Source organism: Pavona decussata, unplaced genomic scaffold, assembly GCF_977016875.1.
Source record: "Pavona decussata unplaced genomic scaffold, jaPavDecu1.1 SCAFFOLD_64, whole genome shotgun sequence".
NCBI lineage: Eukaryota > Metazoa > Cnidaria > Anthozoa > Scleractinia > Agariciidae > Pavona > Pavona decussata.
The window spans coordinates 2050537-2071381 of record NW_028145484.1 but is presented as its reverse complement, the minus strand read 5'-3'; the positions used below and the strand labels follow the sequence as shown (position 1 = coordinate 2071381).

Genomic DNA, 20845 nt, shown 5'->3' with positions numbered 1-20845 from the left:
AAAACACTTTAAAGTCTCAGTCTAGCTATTTAAAAAGTCAAAATGTCTCGGGCTCGCGAGGATAAACGCTAGCCTCGCCGTCTCGCATTTACCAGTTGCCACGCCTTGAATTGTTGTAAGTTATCCTAGAAGCTTTTTAAACCTTCTAGGAATGAAAATTCCAATCGGCGGTTTTTAGGATGAACTGGGACAACAGAGATTCATGTTTGGCTTCGCTTCTCAAAACATTCCCCTGCTCGTTTTTAATTCTTTTTCTTTTTGAGGGAATTACAGAAAGCCAAACATCACTGTTGCTGAATATCTAGTTACATCGCATACATTACTGCTTAGCAGTTCTTGATCTTGCTGTCAAGAAAGATAGATCGAGAACTGTCATGATACACCTGTTAGTAAATCATGGTCGGCTCAATGTAGTGATGTATTGCTCATGTGCATACTGTCTGAATATGCATTAGTTTTTGCGCCCATGAAATTATCTAGTTACTTCTCTCACAAAAATAAATATATCTTATTCGATGGTTTTACATATAATACGCGCGGATATTTTGCGAGTTGCGTAGTATTTTTCCGAGCCCCGAAGGGGCGAGGAAAAATACGAGCAATGAGCAAAATGTCCGCGAGTATTATATGTAAAACCATCGAATAAGAGATTTATTATTCCACTACAAAAAGATTTTGTTATTTTGGCTTCTCTGTTTTGGTAACAGTTTTCAAATGCACCCGGCATCAACTGTCCATCGGTATATGGCGCGTACGAATGATGTAAACAACACAGAAAGCCAGTTAAATGTCTTTAATTTGATTAGATAAAATGAAAAGATAAATGACAAGTGAAACTTGTTTTCGAGTCTGCATCGTTTCAAAAACTATTCTTCGTCCAGTCCGGACATTGTTGCTCCTTTTTTCTGCCTTTTCCGTCCGTATTCGCTCTGTTGTAAACCGGTCAAACCGGGACACTACAGTGTATTACGGTCTCATATTTTGCGCGTTCTCTTGACCTTATTTGGTGAAATGACATAATAGTGGAATAATAAAGTCATGTATTATAACGCAGCAATCGAAGTTCAGTAGTCTTCCCTGCTCTAGTCATTTCTTTAGCTTAGTGAGTTTTTCCTCTCCTGCCTCTTGTTTCTTTATCTCTTAAGATCCAGCAGTAAGGTCGTTCTGTCCTAATCATTTCATAATATGGCAATAAGCTAAAAATTTTCAGTACAGTCTTCCCTATCCTAATCGTTGCGTTGGCTCAAAATCCAGCCGTAAGTTCAGTAGTTTTTCCCTCTTTTAATTTATTGGTGGATTTAGGGGAGGGCCCCGAAGTGGCCTGGGGCCCGTTTTTCGAAAGTCCCGGTAACTTACCGGGCCCGATAAGTATATTTTTAAATGTTTTTTCGCCGATTACACAATGATTACAGACATGGTACTTCGCAAATGTTTTCATAGAATTATAAGATTATAAAATTTAGTATTCAAATCTAACAAAAATTGACTTCTGTTAAGAAACATTTGTTACCAAATCACTTAACGGGTCCGGTAAGTTACCGGGTCTTTCGAGAAACGGGCCCCAGCCCCTTATTTTCCAGACCAAAACCAAGGTCGGTAGGGCCGAGCGCCGAGCGAAGCAAGTCGAGTTTTCCGAGTTGCTCTCCGGGAGACTGGGTCCAAATCGAGCTTGTTTCCAGCTTGTTGTGGATTCAAGATGGCTCTGAAAGTCGTTCGGAGCGGACGTAAAGTTCCTATACCGGATAATCTTTCTTGGCCACAGTTTGTGTTCCAGAGCTTTGATAAATATGGAGACAGTGCAGCAGTGGTAAGCAGGAGTAAGACCGTTGAAGCAACAGTCTTACTTTAAAGCGTCATAATTTTTGGGATGTAATGAGTTAACGAGATCTCCCCCGGTTCATTATAATTTACACATACATCTAGGCTTTTGCACATTATGCTTTTAATTCCCTGCTAAAATGCTCCACTTTTCCACTTAAATGCTCGGTCAACCCCAAAAAAGTCACTAAAATTCTTGGATAATGAGTAATTATACGCCTGCTTATTTTGTTAATGAAAGTAATGTTATTAATTAATTCAACAGTACTAGTTCAGGGTAAACTAAGGCCCGGTTCATACGTCGAACTTTACATGAGCCGAACCTAATACCTATTAAGGTTGACCCAAATAATTAAGTTCGGTAGTTGATTCAGACGTCGAACCTAACTGAAGTCGAACTTAATTAAAGTTAAAGTGAGAAAATAGGTTTTCGTGGTCAGCGGCTGTTGTTTTTACTCGACAAGATTCAAAATGGCGGGAAAGATGAATTCTGACATGGAAGAGCTTGTTTGGTAAAATAATGAAGACAGGCCAAACACAGCTCCTATTGGTCGAGATAGGAAGAATATGACCTTCAAAGCTAATTTGCTATTACGAGTACGTCTTTCAAAGATCTCCCTTTTCTGTACGAAAGTAGGGAAGGATCTTTGTATCTCTCTTAGCAGAGGCTGATTTTCTATCAAGTGCCATTTACTCATCTGAATTGTTTTAGGTTTTTTAGGGTTAGTTTTCCGTCACAAACGGCAAAGTGTTTTTGCGCGTTTTTTGTTTGTTTTGTAGTGCCGGCATTCTTTCGCGGAAATTGACTTCTGAAAGAGTTTTATCTATAAGGTTATCGAGGTAACCTCTGTAGCGTAATCTCTGTTTGAATAGAGTAATGTTTTCTTCAAATGTTGTTTTAGAAGATTTTGTTCTGAGAAGTCTTGAGGCTTCGCCTTTGATATAGCCTTTATTGGAAAGTTTCTGTCAGTTTGAAGTGCGTGTGCACATCAAGAATAGATCCATTTTTTTTTTTTGTAATCTTTCGCATCCCAGACAAGTATATTTGGTTGTTTCGAAACAAGAAGAACAAGCGCATTCCTCTTTTCCCACCATCTTGTTCAGAATGAAGTCCTTTGCGCATGCCAAGTCGATGGAACGCGCAGACCTCTGGGATAGATATAATTTATATAATGTATACGTAACGTATGCATTTGGTTCGGCACATGTAAAGTTCGACGTCTGAATCAAAATCGAACTTTTGCCGTTCTATTCGACTGGCGCAGTCGAATAAAACGGCGGGTCGACCCAAATACAAATCTGTCGATCCTAACTGATTCATACGTCGATCTTTACATGCGCCGAACCAAATGATTAGGTTCGGCTCATGTAAAGTTCGACGTATGAACCGGGCCTAACTCGACAATGAATCAATGACGGCGTTGAGAAAACCTGATACGATCTGTGATCCCATCAGGTCCGATCCGGCTTTTGTCGATGCCAAATCAATGATTTATTTATTTATACAAAATAATATGAATAAAATTTAACACGACAAATATTAAGTCATGTATTATTTATTCGTCCTGGCTTTGATGCTTGATCTTTTAAAAGGCCAAGTATTTTTATTTTTATCTTAAAAAATATTTTGGGGGCAATAATGCTACTGAAATGCTCAAAAAATAATGCTTAATGCTTTAGTCTCACTAAAATGCTTGAAAAAATGCTAGCAAGCTACTGTACCTCCCACTGTCACACGCCAAAGATGTGCCAAAATTGTCAAAGTTCTACGGCAAATGGTTGCCGACGCCAGGGAAATGGTGCACCATGATGACAATTGGGAAGTGGGGTTTTGTAAAATAACCGGTTATTTATGTTTATGCAGTCAACACACTAGACTAATGACAATCACTTAACCCTTTAAATTAAGCCCTAAAAGTGACGAGAATCTAATTTCTCCTTCCAATATCAGTGTGTAATCAGACATACCACAGGAGTTCGCCCGCTGCCAGCCAGAGACTAAAATCTTCTTTTTAGTAGCCCCATGCTCATATCATTGTTAGTAGAGGGGGGGGGGGGGGGGGCTAGTATCGCTTCAAAATCTTCTTCAAAGTTAAAGAGTCCAGACATACCGTCATCCATATTGGTATCAACTGTGCATGATCAATGTCATGTGACATGCCAACTCACCATGAAAGATTTGACGCTTTAAAGTTCATCACAGCGGCTTTCAATTCACATGTTCACTCTACTAACCAACCCCATCATATAGTTCACTAGTCGTTTGGTTCAGCAGATCACAAGAATACAGGAAATGATCAACAAAGAGAAGTTCTTTCATTGTTTGAAATTCTCCCAACTGAAGGTACCATAAGGGAGTGTTTGGTTTAATATCAAAAGAGCTGATGGTAATTTGGCCAGTCACGTGTAAAGAGATTCAAATCGTTTGCTCTGACAAAGGTCTACTGCTCAAAATGTGAGCACTCCATTCTCTTTACAGTGGCCAAATTACATGTGTTATCAACTCTGTCACTAAAACCAATCATTCATTTCCACTCCCCCCCGACTATCTGCCGCTGGGTTTCTGAACCCTCTCATCTTAATTAGAGGACAGTAAGAGGACAGTGAAAAAATACATGTTATACTAATATTAATGTTGAGGCTTTGAAGGTTTAAATACTGGTATGTTTTGCAAATTTTGCATTTTTCAGACTCATCCCTCATCTGGTTGTCACTACACCTTTAAACAACTTAAGATTTTGACCAGGAACTTCGCATCTGCCCTGGCCAAGAGAGGAGTTAAGAAAGGTGATGTGCTAGCCATCTATCTTCCTAACAAGGCCCAGTTCCCTATTGTGTACTATGGATCCTTGTTTCTTGGTGTTACTGTAACGACAATCAACCCCCAGTATGGAGTGCAAGAACTTGTACACCAGCTGCGAGACTGCAGCGCCAGGTATTTAATAACTGATCGAGAGTACCTTGGTATTGCACAAAGAGCTGCTTTACAAGTTGGTATTGCTGGCACTTTCACGATTGGAAAAGTCAAGGGGTTTGAGTCTTTTGAGGAGTTGATTCAAGATGATGGCTCTAGATTTCCAAGTAATGTCAACATTAACCCCAAGGAAGATGTCGCAGTTTTACTCTACTCCAGTGGTACAACAGGCTTGCCTAAGGGTTGCATGCTTACACACTACAACCTGATCGCAGAGGCATGTATTATTGGAGGTGAAGGATTTCTCAATTGGCGAATGCATGAGACTGTCTTGACCATATTGCCTCTCTTCCATGGCTATAGCCAATCTTTCACAATGGGACTGGCCTTGTCTAGAGGATGTGAACTTATCATTTTGCAAGGATTTGAACCAAAGATGTTTCTACAGACATTGGATGATTATAAGGTATAATTAAAAATTGCCCTTCTCAACACCTCTTTCTGCTCCTCAAGTTTTTTTGGCCACCTTTTTCAAAATTTCGGGTAGATTTAACTCTCTTATTATCTACATACATGTACGAGAAGGGTGCAAGACTCATTCTTTTCTACCCCTAATGTTTTACCCACTGCTCTGCACTTCATTTTGTGATAAAAACAGAAATCTTGTCCATAATCATAGGTTTTTATTGCAAGCAAAGCACAAAGCAGCAGATAATACATTGGAGCAACATTTGTTGAAGGAATTTAAGGTGACATGTATGCAAAAACTTTGGTGAATCTTAGTCATTTGGATCGGTTATGCTTGATCTCAGCCCTTCAACTGTTGGTTTGATTCAGGTGACCATTGCTCCACTTGTCCCTCCATTGCTTCTGTTCTTGGCTAAACATCCGATGGTTGATAACTACAAACTAAGCACCCTGGTGGATGTTCTTTGTGGTGGAGCACCAGTTGGAGAGGAATTAATGAGAGCACTGAAAAGGAGATTTCCTCACATAAAGCATGTCAGGCAAGGTAGAGTGTGTAATTTTAAAGACCCGTCGGTTTGAAAGTGGAAGTGTTTTTTTTTAAATCCTCTTCCCCTGTCTCTTCTTACTAATCAAACAGACTTCACTGCCTGCTTAGCACACTCCCGATACTTTTCACCTACCATTACACATATTCGCAATAGAATAAATGTAATGGAATATTTTAAACCTAGTGAATAAATGAGAATGATGTATTATTCAGTAAGTGACACAGGCATACCCCAAAAAAATGCATCAGGACTAGTAATCGAAAGGTCTTAGGTTCGACTTCTGATTGGAGCACTCAGATTTTTTCCGGGTATGCCTGTGTCACTTACTGAATAATACATCTCTCTCATTATACATATTGATTACAAATATATACAAAAATGTAATAATAATAATAATAATGTTTATTTCTTATATTGGGCAGTTTACTCCTCTGTCCCCCTACCTCTGCTCCTACCCTTAATAGTAATAATGATGATGATGTTTTGTCATTGTTGATGATGATGATGAGTTTAATGAGTCACCTTCAGAATAGTGGTATCTTAACTTTAGAGATGATGTTGCCAATTTAGCACCCCCCAGGATGGCCACAATTTGGTCATTGTCCGTCTAAATTCTTGGGGTGATGCCCAACTGGACTTCAGGTGAAATGGCTCCAGGAAATGGTCCCCATAAAATGTCAATAGTAATGATAATGGCAATGATGATAATGATATAGAAGTTACAGTCTTTTACAGTCTGTCCAGACCATCAATCTGTCTCATTCCTCGGTCAGGAAAGCATGAAATTCTGACATGAAATTTACGGACCATCAATGGACTGACTACCTGTTTCTTGTTTGTACAGACCGTAAAAATCATAAGGCTGCTTCACAGCCAGCATTGTGCTATTGCTTCTCTCCTACCAAGAGAGGATGTTTATCCTCTCTTGCTTCTACCCATTCTCTTGTTGAATAAGGCTCCTTTTTTTGCCACTTTAATGGAAATATAAATTGGCAATGAAGAAGACTGTTTTCTTTCACTACGAAACAACCATCTTGCCTGTTAATTTCCTACACTAATCAGCTGTCTTGTTTATAATGCAGGGTATGGTTTGACAGAGTGCGTGTCTGGTACCCACCTTAACCCGGTCTTTGGATGCAAGCCAAACTCCTGCGGTGTTCCTCTGCCAAACCTGGAATGCAAGGTGATAGTTGCACGGTTTTCCTACTTCACCAGTGAAACCTTTAGATGATGTTTTTTAAGTGATAACCGTCTTTGACGTTGATCGTTTGATTGGCAGGTTGTCCATCAAGAGACTCAAGTCCCACTGGGGCCGAATGAAGATGGGGAGATTTATATCAGGGGTCCCACAGTTATGAAAGGTATTTTTAAAGGAATTTGACCTTTTTTATCCGTGCGGTTACGTTCTATGCATCTTGGAATAATCCGAGGAACTCAGATTTCTCAGGGAATTTGATATAACAAGTTTGTTCGAAGAGGACTCACCTTGTCTAGGATAGGGAAGTTATCACTTGCAAGCGATATTTTTTTTTTTTTGTGTATGTGCTGTTGCTCTGAGCTCAAAGTAAGTACCACAAATTTAAAGTTGAAACTCAGTCGCCAGAGCTGTGTGTTTTTTGTTTTAATGTTTAACCGGACCGTAAAGAGTGTTTTTAGAGTGTAGGTGATAACATTGCAGAAAAGTCTATGACGATGACGTCACGATATCGGTATCGATATATCGATATCGAGAAAATTGCCAAATATCGGTTTCATTTTGCCACGATTGGCACTGCTTACGTGTTTTCCCTCGCTTGGCATGGCTTCATGTTTTCTCGCGCTTGGTACGGCTTCATGTTTTCCCGCCGTTGGCCTCGTTTACATGTTTTCCCACCGCCCTTGATACTTCGCATGCTTTCGTTTAAGTTAAAGGCCTGATTTGATGGGCCTTTCCTTTGTATCTCATTCACACAGGTTATTTAAACAAACCAGAAGCCACAGCCCGAACGATCGATAGTGAAGGCTGGGTTCACACCGGTGATGCTGGCCATTATGACGAGGAAGGATACTTTTACATCGTGGATCGAATTAAGGAGTTAATAAAATACAAAGGATTTCAGGTAGAGTACTTTCTTGTGCACTCTCCGAACTGTTTGGGTTTGTGTCAAGTCTCACTTCAAACCCTCTGCTCAAAATACTGGAGCCAATGAATAAGACGGAATAGACCTTAATCACACGGCGGCCATGTTGAGTCTCAGGAGAATAAAAAGCTTTGTTTTTGCACTGTAAGCCTCGCACTAAATTCGCGTCTGGGCGAGGCTTGCCGTGCGAAAACAAAGCCTTTTATTCTCCTGAGACTCAACATGGCCGCCGAGTGATGAGGGTCTATTCCGTCTGTTAGCCAATCACCTCAATAAGATGCTAACCCCAGTCAACGTTCTTTTCGCTGTTTTTGTCACCGGTTTCATCTTCTGCTAGCTGCTAGTCACACGTCGTCTTGCTCCCGTAAACGTCACCTAGAAATACTTATTTATATTATATAGACAGGAGTGTTTTACTGGAAAATACACCACTCGTAAAATTCCTACGAAACTTCATCCGGGAACCGAGTGGCGTATTTTCCATATCCTTACTAGTGAGGATATTGATGACGTCATTTCCCGCTTTTTCACGGTCGTTTGTGCAAACAGTGGGTGAAAAATGGCGAGCGATAGATTTGTCTATATAATGAAAAGAAAATTACACGGTGGCTTGAAGATATGAATTTTTTTTTTATTTTCTCTTGTTAAAAACAATATTTTACCACTCGAAGATAAAATTCATATCTTCGCGCCGCCAAGTGATATCCTCTATGTACTACAATTTTTTAATGCATGTGCAGAGCTCTTGTGTTGCTCATTTTGTGACGTTCTTGTTGCCGTCTCCTCTGCATCTTCCTTTGGGCCTCCTTGGTTACATGGCTTCACGCGGTTGTCATCGACGTCAAATTTTCTCTCTGTTGCCTCTTTCCAGACGTTTTGCATTTGTTTTGGAGCCTTTTATTTCGTTTGCTACTTAATAAGCTATATAAATGAACTCCGCGGTGTGCAACGAGCTCTGACCATTTACGTCTCTACCCTCAGTCCTGCATGTGAGACAGTTCGTGTATAACCAATCCAATTGCCTTTGGGTTGTACCAGTTTATCAATGCTGTTCAATCTTACGGGCCAGTTAACACGTTTCCATTTGTCGGCCAATTTCCTTTTCTGTTGGTGTAGCGTTGGTGAAAGTCGGTCTGATTCAAAAATCTGTAGCACTCTGCCACAGATATTTTAATAAATCGGACTGATTTTCGTCCGCTCCTAGCACTCATTTGCTGTCAATTTAGCCTCGACGCGACTTTTCCCGCGCTTGCAATCGGTTACAATTTTTTTTTTCACGGCTACCACAGTAAAATTTTCCCGCGCTTGTCAATGCATGCCATCTGTACCATTATGGACTCTTCGTGTTGTTTTAGGTCGCTCCTGCCGAACTCGAAGCGTTATTGATTACTCACCCGAACATCGATGACGTAGCAGTGATCGGTGTTCCCGATCTTGAAGCTGGAGAGCTGCCGAAGGCCTTCGTGGTCCGTCGTGGTGACGTTACAGCCGAAGATGTCGTGAAATTCGTGGCTGCGCGTGTTGCTCCTCACAAAAAACTGAGGGGTGGGGTGGAGTTTATTGACCAGATTCCAAAATCTCCCAGTGGAAAAATATTGCGACGTCTGCTACGAGGTGGAAACAGCCAGAGTCAATCACGATCCAAGTTATAACTGGCGCAAACGATTCAGGTGGTGATTAAAATCATGATTATTGAATTTCGTTCCAGCCAAGATAAAACACCACGCAGAATGAATATTATAATACTGCCTAATTTGAATACATAGTATTCTTAGAACGTACTTATTTTTGTGCATTCCTGTACAACAGGCTAAGTTAATCTTACGATCGGTCAACACCTGTAACACTTGGAAATCTATCTGCCGTAAGTGCTGTGTAGTGTGTAATATTTTACGATTTAATGTATGCTGTTATTAACATAATGATCATAATACTTGTGATACTTTTCAAATAATTATTTCATCTAGATCGTAGCTTTTTAAGTGTATAGATATAGTTTTAATATATAGCTTTCTTGGGTATTTTAATAGATATAGCTCACTTAAGATATAGAATGATTTATAAGTAAATTTTATATGCGCTCTGTTGTGTGTCCCTCGCCACTCTATTAGCTTTTCTTGGTTAGTCAAAGCTTTAACAAATAAATAGAGAATAAATAGATAAATAGAGAAAATAAATAGCTTGTTGAAGTTTTATAGTTTTATAGTTATAGAGATTCAAGGAAGAGCGTATGTCAGGAAGGTTTTGCCAACATTGGCTGTTTGTAAGAGAGATGTTATAAAACGCTAGTATGAGAGCTGTAAACCGACAAGTGTATCGTAACTTCTGTTCCATACTTGCAGAGTTAGCGTACCTTTGGTGTACCTTCGCAACAGACTTCTCGGACATCTCAGGCCTTTCTGAGAAAACGGTATTACCATATACTTTGATACCCCTCCCACCGACAAATTTGGTCAAGCACCCAGATTTTGGGTGCCACGTGACGATCCGCATACAGGGTCCTTTTCACGAAGCCCTGGGAACGAGTTTGCGGAAGTAAAACAATATCACGCTATCTTTTTTTTTTTAAACTTTTTAATTAGCTCAATTGGGTTGTAAGAAAATCTGTCAGAAATCTGCAAGGCAGATTAAGATTAATAATTAAAGGAGTACAGTGAGAATAAACGAGTCATTTATGGTTTTCTTGTTTTAATTGCGAAGAGTTTGGTAGGGAGGGGGGAAGACATTTCACTGCACCTGAACGAGAACGTCAAAAAAGCAATAGCCTTAATAACCAAAACAACAACTCTGCGCGTGGATTACAATTTTTGGTACATTTCTTTGCCGTCACTGCACGACTGGGACGTGAAATTTCATGATGGGACGTTTTATGGAGGACGTAAACACACGACGACGAACTGTTTTTTTCTCTTTCTAAACTTGAAAGCTGTCTCCAAGAAATCAACTCCAGGCCTGAAATTTCACCTGCATTTTACATTTAAAGCAAATAAGAATAATCGCGACGACGTTTGAAAAAATGCGAATTCACGTTTCCGCTGACGTTGCTAAAGCTCCCCACTGTGTTCAGCGCGGGACTAACCAGGAAGCGCGGTCAACATGGCGAGTATATATTTCAAGTATCGTGTATCGCGTTCTGTTTGTACGAAAAGATTGTTCAACCGAAGCGTATTTTCTTCCTGATCCTCTCCCGTCATTTCCAGTCATGTTCGCACTGTTTGGCAGAGTTTAGGAACCATTTTCGAAGCTTCTGTGTCCTCTCTCGTTAGAACTTATTTGGGAGTAAGGGAGGAGAGGAACGGTCGCGATGACTTTGCAGGGAAGGCAGGGGAAGGGAGGCGCAGGCACCAACAGAATCCGGAAGCGCGGTCAAGATGGCGAGTGTACTTCAAGCATCGCGTCCAGTTTGTATGAAAAGATTGTTAAACCGGAGCGTGTTAAAAGGTTTACTTCCACCACGAAGCGCCGTTGCATTGGAGAAGCGATCTTTCTCGCAATGTTTGAGAACAGTATCCCATTTCCGGGCAAGAGTTCTTGGACAAACATTGCCAAGCTCGAGATTCTGCTCAGCAAGAGCGGGCATTGTTGAAAGCAAATACACAGTTGAGGTACCAGAAAAGTCCCTTAGTGAGTTTGTGATGAGCAACTTTCAAGCACACGGCGATGATATCGCAGTGGTAAGTGTAGTTTTACTGATATTGCCAGGATAGCTGATAAAATGTTGGCTCAGTTCACCTATAATTTGTTTGCAAATCAATGTTGTTTTTATTAGGGATTACGCCGCGTGGAGCGACCCAATGTAAATACAAAAGAATAGAGATTCAAACCCAACCTTAAGTAGCGTGTCATTGCATAGTAGAGGACTTAATTAAGTGCACATTCTCGTTCGGGTGCTTTTAAGGTGAAAGCACTGTACAACTCTCTAATTCAGAGCCAATTAAAGGATGGATTGAATTGGCTCTGAATTAGAAAGTTGTACAATGCTTTCACCTTAAAAGCCCCCGAACGATATACGATTGTCAAAGTCCATCGTTTTGACGACGAAAACGAAAATTATCGCGGATAGAAACCAGAGTCCTCCCGCTGGGCTTCTGATCTGAATAAACAACAAGAAATATTAGGGAGCAAGTAACAGTCGTTGGATTGGAGTTGGATTCGAGGTAGAGTTCAAGTTTAGGGGTATAGAATGGTCCTTGAAAAATAATGGGTCTCGGCAAATATTCGGCGGGTCTCGAAATCTTGGCGTCTCAAACTGGAGTCTTGGAATCTCGAACTCGTTAAAAATAAAACGGGTCTCGGAATCTCGTATTTTAAAATTTCAATCTCAGAGACGTCTCGCAAACCAAGCGAAAATTAAGTCTGAATTAACCGTCCTAAACTGACAACAAACAATAATCTTGAAAAACGGCTCAACATCGCAATCACTTCTGCAGCTTCTGTGAAACATGTAAGCTTGGATAAATTCTGTTCGTAAATTGCTGTACTATGCTTTTCGGCAGTGTTAGTAAAAAACACGTTTTGCATCGCGACGTCTCGGGCTCGGATTTAGAAAAAGCAGTTAAGTCTCGGTCTCGGATTTTAAATGAAGGTCTCGGCGTCTCAGCGGGTCTCGGATTTTACCATTCTATACCCCTAAGTTTGAGTTCCGGTTCGAGTTACAGTTCGAGTTAGAAGACGATGCTAGCTAGACTTCTTACAGTTGTCTCAAAGTAGTGTGACAGTGCCCTATTTATCAAGATGAAGAAAAGGTATAAACTTATATTAGTCAAGCAGAATAGTTAACTTGTGGTTATGTATGTATTACAATAAATACAACAACAGTACTGCGCAGTATTCTTACTTACAGTCAAACCTGTTTGCTTGTAAGAGGTGGTTCACAGGGACCTCCCATAAGTGACTGCTTTTCCTAAAATTATACCACAATTTTCGTGGTTAAATCACTATTAAAAATTTGGAACCTATCTAATGATCTGCCACCTCTCATAAGCATCCATGGCCACTTTTTAGCTCGTTGTTTGAAATTTCCTATTCTTTTCAACCCTCTTGAAGTGACCACTTGTTACAGGTGATCTGATGTTATGGGAGGTATCTGAAGGTATTGTGCACCCAAAAAAATACAAGACTGGAAATTTTAGACCCAAAAAACTACATGACTTTTATACCCTAAAAAGGCAATCTTAAGAACAGTATACATACCGCCTTTCTCCCTTGCGGATCTTGCGGGAACTTTGCTTGAATTGCGTAAGAATCATTAGCCTGGCAGAAATTCGAACCCAAAAAAATACGCGCAGATTTTGCAGACCCAAAAAAATACATGGTTAAATCTTCAACCCAAAAAAATACAGGAGTTGAAAATTTTAGACCCAAAAAAATACGTCGGACCCCCTTCCCCCCCCCCCCCCCCCGTCACATTTATACCCGAGTATCCCCCCTGGGGCATAGACACAAAACCATACACAAACTTTCTTGGTTTTCTTGAAGGGTCTTCACCAGGATTAAAATATTTTGGTTTTTCTCTATTGATTAAAGGTTATATAAAAATTTGATAACTGTGACAATAACAAAGTCTGACTTCTATATTTCCTTTTGTTAGTTTGATGGTGGCTCAGAAAAGTCTTTCACATACAATGAGCTAAGTACCTCAATTAAAAACCTAGGATCAGCGTTAACAAAGAGAGGTTTCAAGAAAGGCGATGTATTTGCGCTCTACCTTCCAAATGTCCCTGAATACCCCATTTTATTTTTTGGTGTCGTTGCTCTTGGTGGTGTGGTAACCACTTTAAATCCCACATACACAGAAAAGGAGATCGCCTACCAGCTTAAAGACTCAGGTGCCAAATACATTGTCACTATACCTTCCATAGCTGACAAAGCAAAGCAAGCGGCATCAGAAGTTGGAATGAACAATGTGTTTGTAATTGGAGAAGCAGAAGGCTGTGAGCCCCTGACCACACTGTTGGATGACGATGGCTCAGCATTTCCTCATAATGTGCCAGTCAACCCAAGAGATGATATTTGTGCCATGCCATACTCAAGTGGAACAACTGGTTTCCCTAAAGGCGTCATGTTGACACATCACAATATAGTGTCACAATTATGCATGCTCATGCATGAAGCCTTCAGGTCTCATCCAATGCGAGGCACCGTCCTAGGGATTCTTCCATTTTTCCACATTTTTGGCATGGTGGTAGTTATGGCACAGTTTTTGAAACGTGGCGGGAAAATTGTCTGCATGCAGCAGTTTGATGGAGAACATATGCTAAGACTAGTGCAAGATTTCAAGGTAAGACTGTGATGTTAATGTCAGTCTAAATGATTAAAAAAGATGCTAGCCACGCAATGGTACCAGTGTTTAGCTCCAGCAAGTTTTGGCAGGAAAGTGACATGAATGCAAGCATCCTTCCACTGTGTTTTTGGAACAGTGACAAGGTTTCCAGACAAAACATCTCCTGCATGACAGCTTTCTGCAGTAAGTGTTTCTGGTGAAAATGTTCTGTAAAGAAGATTACATCTTGTTACAAGTCAGATACATTCAGAAGTTTGTAGACATGCCCTTCAAACAATGTCTGAACCATAAACTTTCTTAAGACTTTTGTTTTGAGGGTCTTTCAACATTTGACCATAAGGTTCCCTTCTCGTTCAATCATGTTCACTTGCAGATAAGCAGTGTTTATCTTGTGCCACCAATTGTCACATTTTTGGCCAAGCATCCTTTAGTAGCAAATTACGACCTGACAAGCATAGATACCATCATCAGTGGTGCTGCACCTCTTGGTGAAGAACTTACTCATGCAGTGAGAGAACGCATTCCCACTGTGGTAGCTCTTGGGCAAGGTATGTGTCATATTATGATCGACATGCAGATAGACAGACTGCCATGATAAGTGGAGAATGTTAATTGTCTGGGAAAGAAAAAACAAATGTTAAATGAATTATACATAAATAGACAGGAAGTTAGGAAGGGAGGATGTAAGGAGGGAGGGTAGGAGAGGGAGGAATAGAGGGAGAAAGAGAGGGTAGGAGGGAGGGAGGAAGGAAGAGAAGGAGGGTGGGAGAAAAGGAGGGAAGAGGGGAGTGGGGAAGAAAGAGAGGGAGAGGAAGGGAGTGAGGAAAGAAGGGAGAGATGGAGTGAGAGAGAAAGAAGAAGGAAGGGAGAGAGGTACAGAGGGAGGGAGGGAGAAAGGAAAGGAGGGAGGATGGAATGGAGAGTAGGAGGGAGAGACAGAGGGAGGAAAAGAGAGAGGAGGGAGGAAGAGAGGGAGGGGGTGTAAGGAAGGAAGATACAGACATGGAGGGAAGGAAGAAGGGAGGGAGAGAGGTACAGAGGGAGGGAGGGAAAAAGGAAAGGAAGAAGGATGAAACGGAGAGTAGGAGGGAGAGACAGAGGGAGGAAAAGAGAGAGGAGGGAGGAAGAGAGGGAGGGGGCTTATTAGGAAGGAAGAGATAGACGTGGAGGGAAGGAAGAAGGGAGGGAGGAAGGGAGAGAGAGAGAGAGGGTGAAAGGAGTGAAGGAGGGTGGAAAGGAGTGAGAAGAAAAGAGAGAGGGAAAGGTGTTGAAGGAGGAAGGGAGAGAGGAGGAGGGAAGGATGAGTAGAATGGAGTGAGAGAGGCAAGGATGGAAGGAAGGAACAGAGAGCAAGAGAGGGAGAGAGGGATTAAAAGCAAAATGAAATAAATTTAAACCTTGTCTTTGCTCCTTGGAGAACACACTTTCTGCAGACCAGTTAAGACATGCCATGGTAAAATGGATTAGAATTGGAGACCAATAGTTTAAAAATTCATTTCAGGTTATGGCCTGACGGAGACAAGCCCAGCAGCGATGCTTTGTCCTCGGAATAACTGCAAGCCAGGTGCTGTTGGGGTTATGTTACCAAATGTTGAAGGAAAGGTATGATTTTACCTCTAAATTATCACATGACCAGTAAAACTTTTGCATAGGGAGGTAAAATAGCAGTGAATTAGTGCAGCAAACTTTTGACTGGGCAATCAGGGTGTTGTTGGTCCAAGATTGGCCTCTGCTCTCACCCAGGTGTATAACCGGGTACTTGTGACACCTGGGCATTGGGATTGGAGGGAGGGGTTAGTCTGGCATCCCATGCAGGGGGTGGGAGAGGGAATAGTAATTGCTCCCAGTTGCTTTTGAAAACATGCTGGAGATCAAAAACTTGAGGTAAGTGCAAATGTGACTTTCAAGAACAACAGCCATGTTAAGTGTCAGGACCTAAATATTGGTTCTCAATCACTACCTGTGTGCTTGATCTGATGTTCTCAAACTCATTAATAATTCATGCAGTCAAAAGCCAATAAATGACCTCCATTTCGGTCAGGTGGATGAATCTTGATACCCCAATGAAACACCAGATGAAACACCACCAGGTTTTCATCTGAGATGAAACATGTTTTTCATCTGAGATCAAACATTTGCATTTTAATGAGATTAATTTCTTATTGTTTCATTTGAGAAGACATGTCAAAAACTCGGGCTTCGTGCTTTATCACGGGTTCCAAATACCTCGAAACAGATGAAAGCACTCGGCCTGCGGCCTTGTGCTTTCATCTGTTTCTCGGTATTTGGAACCCGTGATAAAGCACTCGCCCTCGTTTTTGACATATTACATGAAGAGGTACAGAAAATTTAAGTATTGATCAGTGCTGGGGAATTCGTCTTGCAGGTGGTTGATGTTCAAACAGGTGAACCTCTTGGCCCAAACCAAGATGGAGAGGTGTGCATTAGAGGGCCCATTGTTATGAAAGGTACCAATATGTTATTTCCTATATGCAAAATCATATTAATAACTTTTTGTCAATTTTCTGAAATTGTAAGAAATGCATATCTATTGAAATGTGTGCAAATTTGTTGTCAGTGATATTTCTATACAAATTTATGTGGATATTTGTACAATAATGCATTAATTGTTTGGTGTTGATTTTTCAGTGGGCTTACCATAGAAAAAACAGGCCCAATTTGAACTGTTTCTTCCACACACAGCTGTATTAAACTTACATGTATCTACCAAAATATCTAGAAATAATAATAGTATTCATAAATTGCCCAGCACCAAATAAATAAATTATTATAATGTTACTGTAACATGTTGGCTCCAATAATTACCAAATAAATTCTATTATTTTGTACCTGTTAAAATTATACTAAAGGCAAAAAGAACAATAGCTACAAATTCATTTTATTTGTTTATTTTATTAGCTTTACGGAAAAACTAAATTAGTAGTTAAATGGCATTTGTTAAAACTGGCAGGGTGGCCCATCATTATGGTAATAAAAACAATAAGATGTGCTTGACTATATATATTGAGGATGTTAAGTTGTTTCTCAAACTTCGTCCATAGCGTAATATTATATGTACCTGTCCAGTAAACAAATATCACAAAAAAATCAGTTACGGAAATAATTGCCCCTTCCAAAAGTAGCCTTGCACACAGAAGGGAGTAAGGGGGTAGTAAGGGCCTCCACGGTTATCTCACTCCCTTATAAATGACTGCATGTGACACTATTGCCTAAGTAGGTCTGACTTTAAGATGGTATTACTGAGAGATGTTCATTAAAATTTCACTACATGTGATTGGTAGAAAGATACATGTAACATTAAAAATGCCATCAACTTCTCCCATATAAGGAATGGTTGAAAGAAGGGAATTGCAAATTTTTCAACTGGATTTGGCTTATTAATAATTAAATGTGTACACCTGTGAAATCAGTCAGTGGATAACTTTGTTAAAACCTCTGCTGTGTTAGGCTACCTTAATAACCCCAAAGCCACAGCAGAATCCATCACTGCAGATGGATGGTTCCACAGTGGAGATACAGGACATTACGATGAGGAGGGACACTTCTTCATTGTGGACAGGCTAAAGGAGCTCATTAAATACAAAGGATTTCAGGTAAAGTTCTTCGTGAATGCCCAGGGCTAAAAAACAACATTTGACGGTAACAAAGAAGAATAATTGAAGTAAATTTTTCAGCCTGGTTGCACTGCGCAATTTGGCTGCTTTTGTAATACATTTTGATTACTTTAAATGCCTGGAATGGCTTCCCCACCTCCATCCCCAACAAATCCTCTGTTTATCACCCCTAGCTTATTCGACCTTTAGTTGAAGCCTTCAATAATATTATTACTCCACCCGTTATACACCTCCTTTAACTATTCTCAATTACAAACTCCCATCAAAATAAAAATTGAACCCTTCCTCAGATCTGCAAGTTATAATACTTGTCCTTCCCTACAATATTCCCTGGTCAAAGGTCATTTCTTTTGTCACATGGCCATCTCCCTCCTCCCCCCCCCCCCCCCAAAAAAAAAAAACACATTTATTTGAAAGATTATTTCAGAAATCTCTCTTCTCTTCTGAGGGATCCAAATTCTCCTTCATGATAATTTTAAGCCCTAATATTAATAGTAGTAATAATAATAATAATATATATCCAGCAATTTGAAGCTACGTTCCATTCCCCACTGCTTGCCAAGGGAAATGTCTACCCCCTCCCCCCCTAATGTTTTATTTGGTTATAAGTCCTGTCTTAAGTAATATATCCTGTCATCGAAAACTGTCTCAAACTACTCACAGGTTAGAATAAAGGCAAGCCCATTTTTTGTTTTACAGTGAAACTTGATTAAAGTTTTGTCATGCACAGGTTCCCCCAGCTGAACTGGAAGCTCTTCTTCATACACATCCAAATGTCCTGGATGTCGCAGTGATTGGGATTCCCGACGAGGAAGCTGGAGAACTTCCTAAAGCATTCATCGTGCCAAAAGGGGAAGTTACAAAGTCAGAAATCATAGATTTTGTGGCTGAAAAAGTGGCTCCACACAAAAAGCTCAGAGGAGGAGTGGAATTTATTGAACAGATCCCCAAGACGGCCAGTGGAAAAATATTGAAGAGGGAACTGAGGGGTTCATAGGAGACTTTGACCCAGGAAGGCATCAGACTATAGATTTAAATGTGTGAATTGATAGTGCCTACCTATATTGTAGTTAAATTGTACAATATCATAAACTGTTTTTTTTTTTTTTTAAGATAGGCCTGTAATCAGGTGGATTCATGATAAATAGAACGTTTCTTTTGTTAAAAAAAGTTATGTATAACAATCAGATGTTTAAAAACCCCAACGTTTTGGCTAAAACTTCAGCCTTCCCCCTGATGAAGGCTGAAGTTCTGGCCAGTCAGGTCAAAGCATTGGGGTTTTTAAACATTTGATTTTTATACATATATACTGTAGATGTTTGATGTTATTTCCTCTGAAAATCCCCTGCGGACAAGTGGTAACAAAGTTTGCATTTGTGCGTTTACATACAACATTTTTTTTATTTAATAATAAGATTAATAATAACTATTAATTATTAATAGTTTGAGATTCCTCTCCCATGTTGTTCCTGTACTAAAACCAGCAACACCAGAGCTGGTTGTTTGAAGCACAATAAATTAGCCCAAATCCAGATTAACCACATTGTACCATGACAGCTTATAGGTTTTGTTCACTGTTAACATTTCATCATATCATCATCAACATCATCATCATTTATTTGCCATAAAACACATTAATCAAAGACAAAAGTAACAGAGTGGGTAAAGATATGATGAGGAGACCTCAAAAAACCATCAGGCTTATTTTGTTTCTTGAAGGCAGGAAAGCTAGATGAACCAGTGATATGAACCAGCATAAATGCCAATCAGGCTTTCAACAACTTGGCCCAGAGCACTAAATTGAAGCTAAACATAAGCGTGAGGACTTGTACAGCCCAATGGGGCCTAATTAAGCTTTAGCTACAATCCCTGGTGTTCTGGGGTATTCCAGTGTTCCATGATGTGACAAAGGTGAAGATGGTGCAGCCCAAATAAACTATCATGCTTAAAAATTGAGAGTGAATCCAATTGTTTTAGTATGAATCTTAGTTAATATTTCACTGAAATAAGAAGTTGTGGATCACTACATATAGCCTGCATAACAAGCGTTTCCGTGGGCTGTAAGTGTTTTTCCAACAATTTTATTTTTGCATGGTCAAATAGCAAAAAAAGGACAAAACCCACGGAAACACTTGCTGCATCTTTTTTGCTATTACAGTAGAACCCCGCCTTACGACCACATCATTATTACAACCATTTTTTTGTGCTTCGAACCATTTGAAATTTCAGTCATTTCCTTAAGCCAGCGACACACCTGGAAATTTTATACACCGATTGCAGTGAATTTGATTGCCATCAAAAATCGCAAGCAATTTTCGCCACCCATTTGATTGATGCAGACACACCTCACGATTTTTTTCGCAAATCGCTGCGATGTGGCAGTTTTGAAAACTCATGTGATAAAATTGCCCAACCTGATGGGTTGGCTTTACTGGCGATTTGCAGCAATAAACGTAGAAAATCGCAGGAACGGGCACACTTGGCGAATGCCAGCAAATTTAATCACCGACATCTGACATGCCAGATATCAACAATTTTATATGCCGATCTAAAATCGGCAAGTGTGTCGCTGGCTTTAGTTTTATAACCTCGTTAATTGGACCACCCTATTATTATGATCACATTTTCAAGGCCCGAAGGTGGTCGTGTTAACAGGGTTCCACCGTACATGCAAGTGACAGAGGAGAAGTAGCACTTCATGTATATTAATTTAAAGTATTCAATGTTAAATTCTGATCTAATGAGTTGCAATGTCAGTATCTTCTGACTTCTTAATAAATTAACTCTGTGAATAATCCTTCAGTGTGCTCTCGTCCAAATGTGTGTTCAGTTTCTTGAAATTTCGTTTCCTATTCGGTTTCCTTCGTTGCTGGGCTTGCTGTGGCTTTCTTATCCCAGAGTCCTGCATCGTTGTGATCCCTGCGTTCACAAGATACTTCTCAATGTCGTTCTCGCCGATGCCCTCCACAGACACACCACGCCAATGTTTTTGAAATTCTTCATCAACTGGGAGTTGGTACTGGTCATTTTTGAAGAAAAGAATAACTTTTTTGTCCGTA

At 40.2% G+C, this 20845-nt stretch overlaps 2 protein-coding genes across 2 annotated transcripts; both read left to right on the top strand.

The window, feature by feature from the left end:
• The first annotated feature begins 1672 nt into the window (after positions 1-1672).
• On the top strand, positions 1673-10029 carry LOC146478393 (uncharacterized). The gene is made up of 7 exons (XM_085111917.1): positions 1673-1807; positions 4509-5198; positions 5570-5744; positions 6831-6931; positions 7028-7109; positions 7702-7847; positions 9224-10029. The coding sequence occupies exons 1-7, from the start codon at positions 1697-1699 to the stop codon at positions 9518-9520; spliced, it is 1602 nt and encodes a 533-aa protein (XP_084968043.1). The 5' UTR covers positions 1673-1696; the 3' UTR covers positions 9521-10029.
• Positions 10030-11205: 1176 nt separating this feature from the next.
• Positions 11206-20581, top strand: LOC146478392 (putative 4-coumarate--CoA ligase 1). Its single transcript, XM_085111913.1, has 7 exons — positions 11206-11542; positions 13459-14148; positions 14525-14699; positions 15653-15753; positions 16538-16619; positions 17620-17765; positions 18517-20581. Exons 1-7 carry the CDS (start codon positions 11240-11242, stop codon positions 18781-18783), a joined length of 1764 nt encoding a protein of 587 aa, XP_084968039.1. The 5' UTR covers positions 11206-11239; the 3' UTR covers positions 18784-20581.
• The last annotated feature ends 264 nt before the right edge of the window (positions 20582-20845 follow it).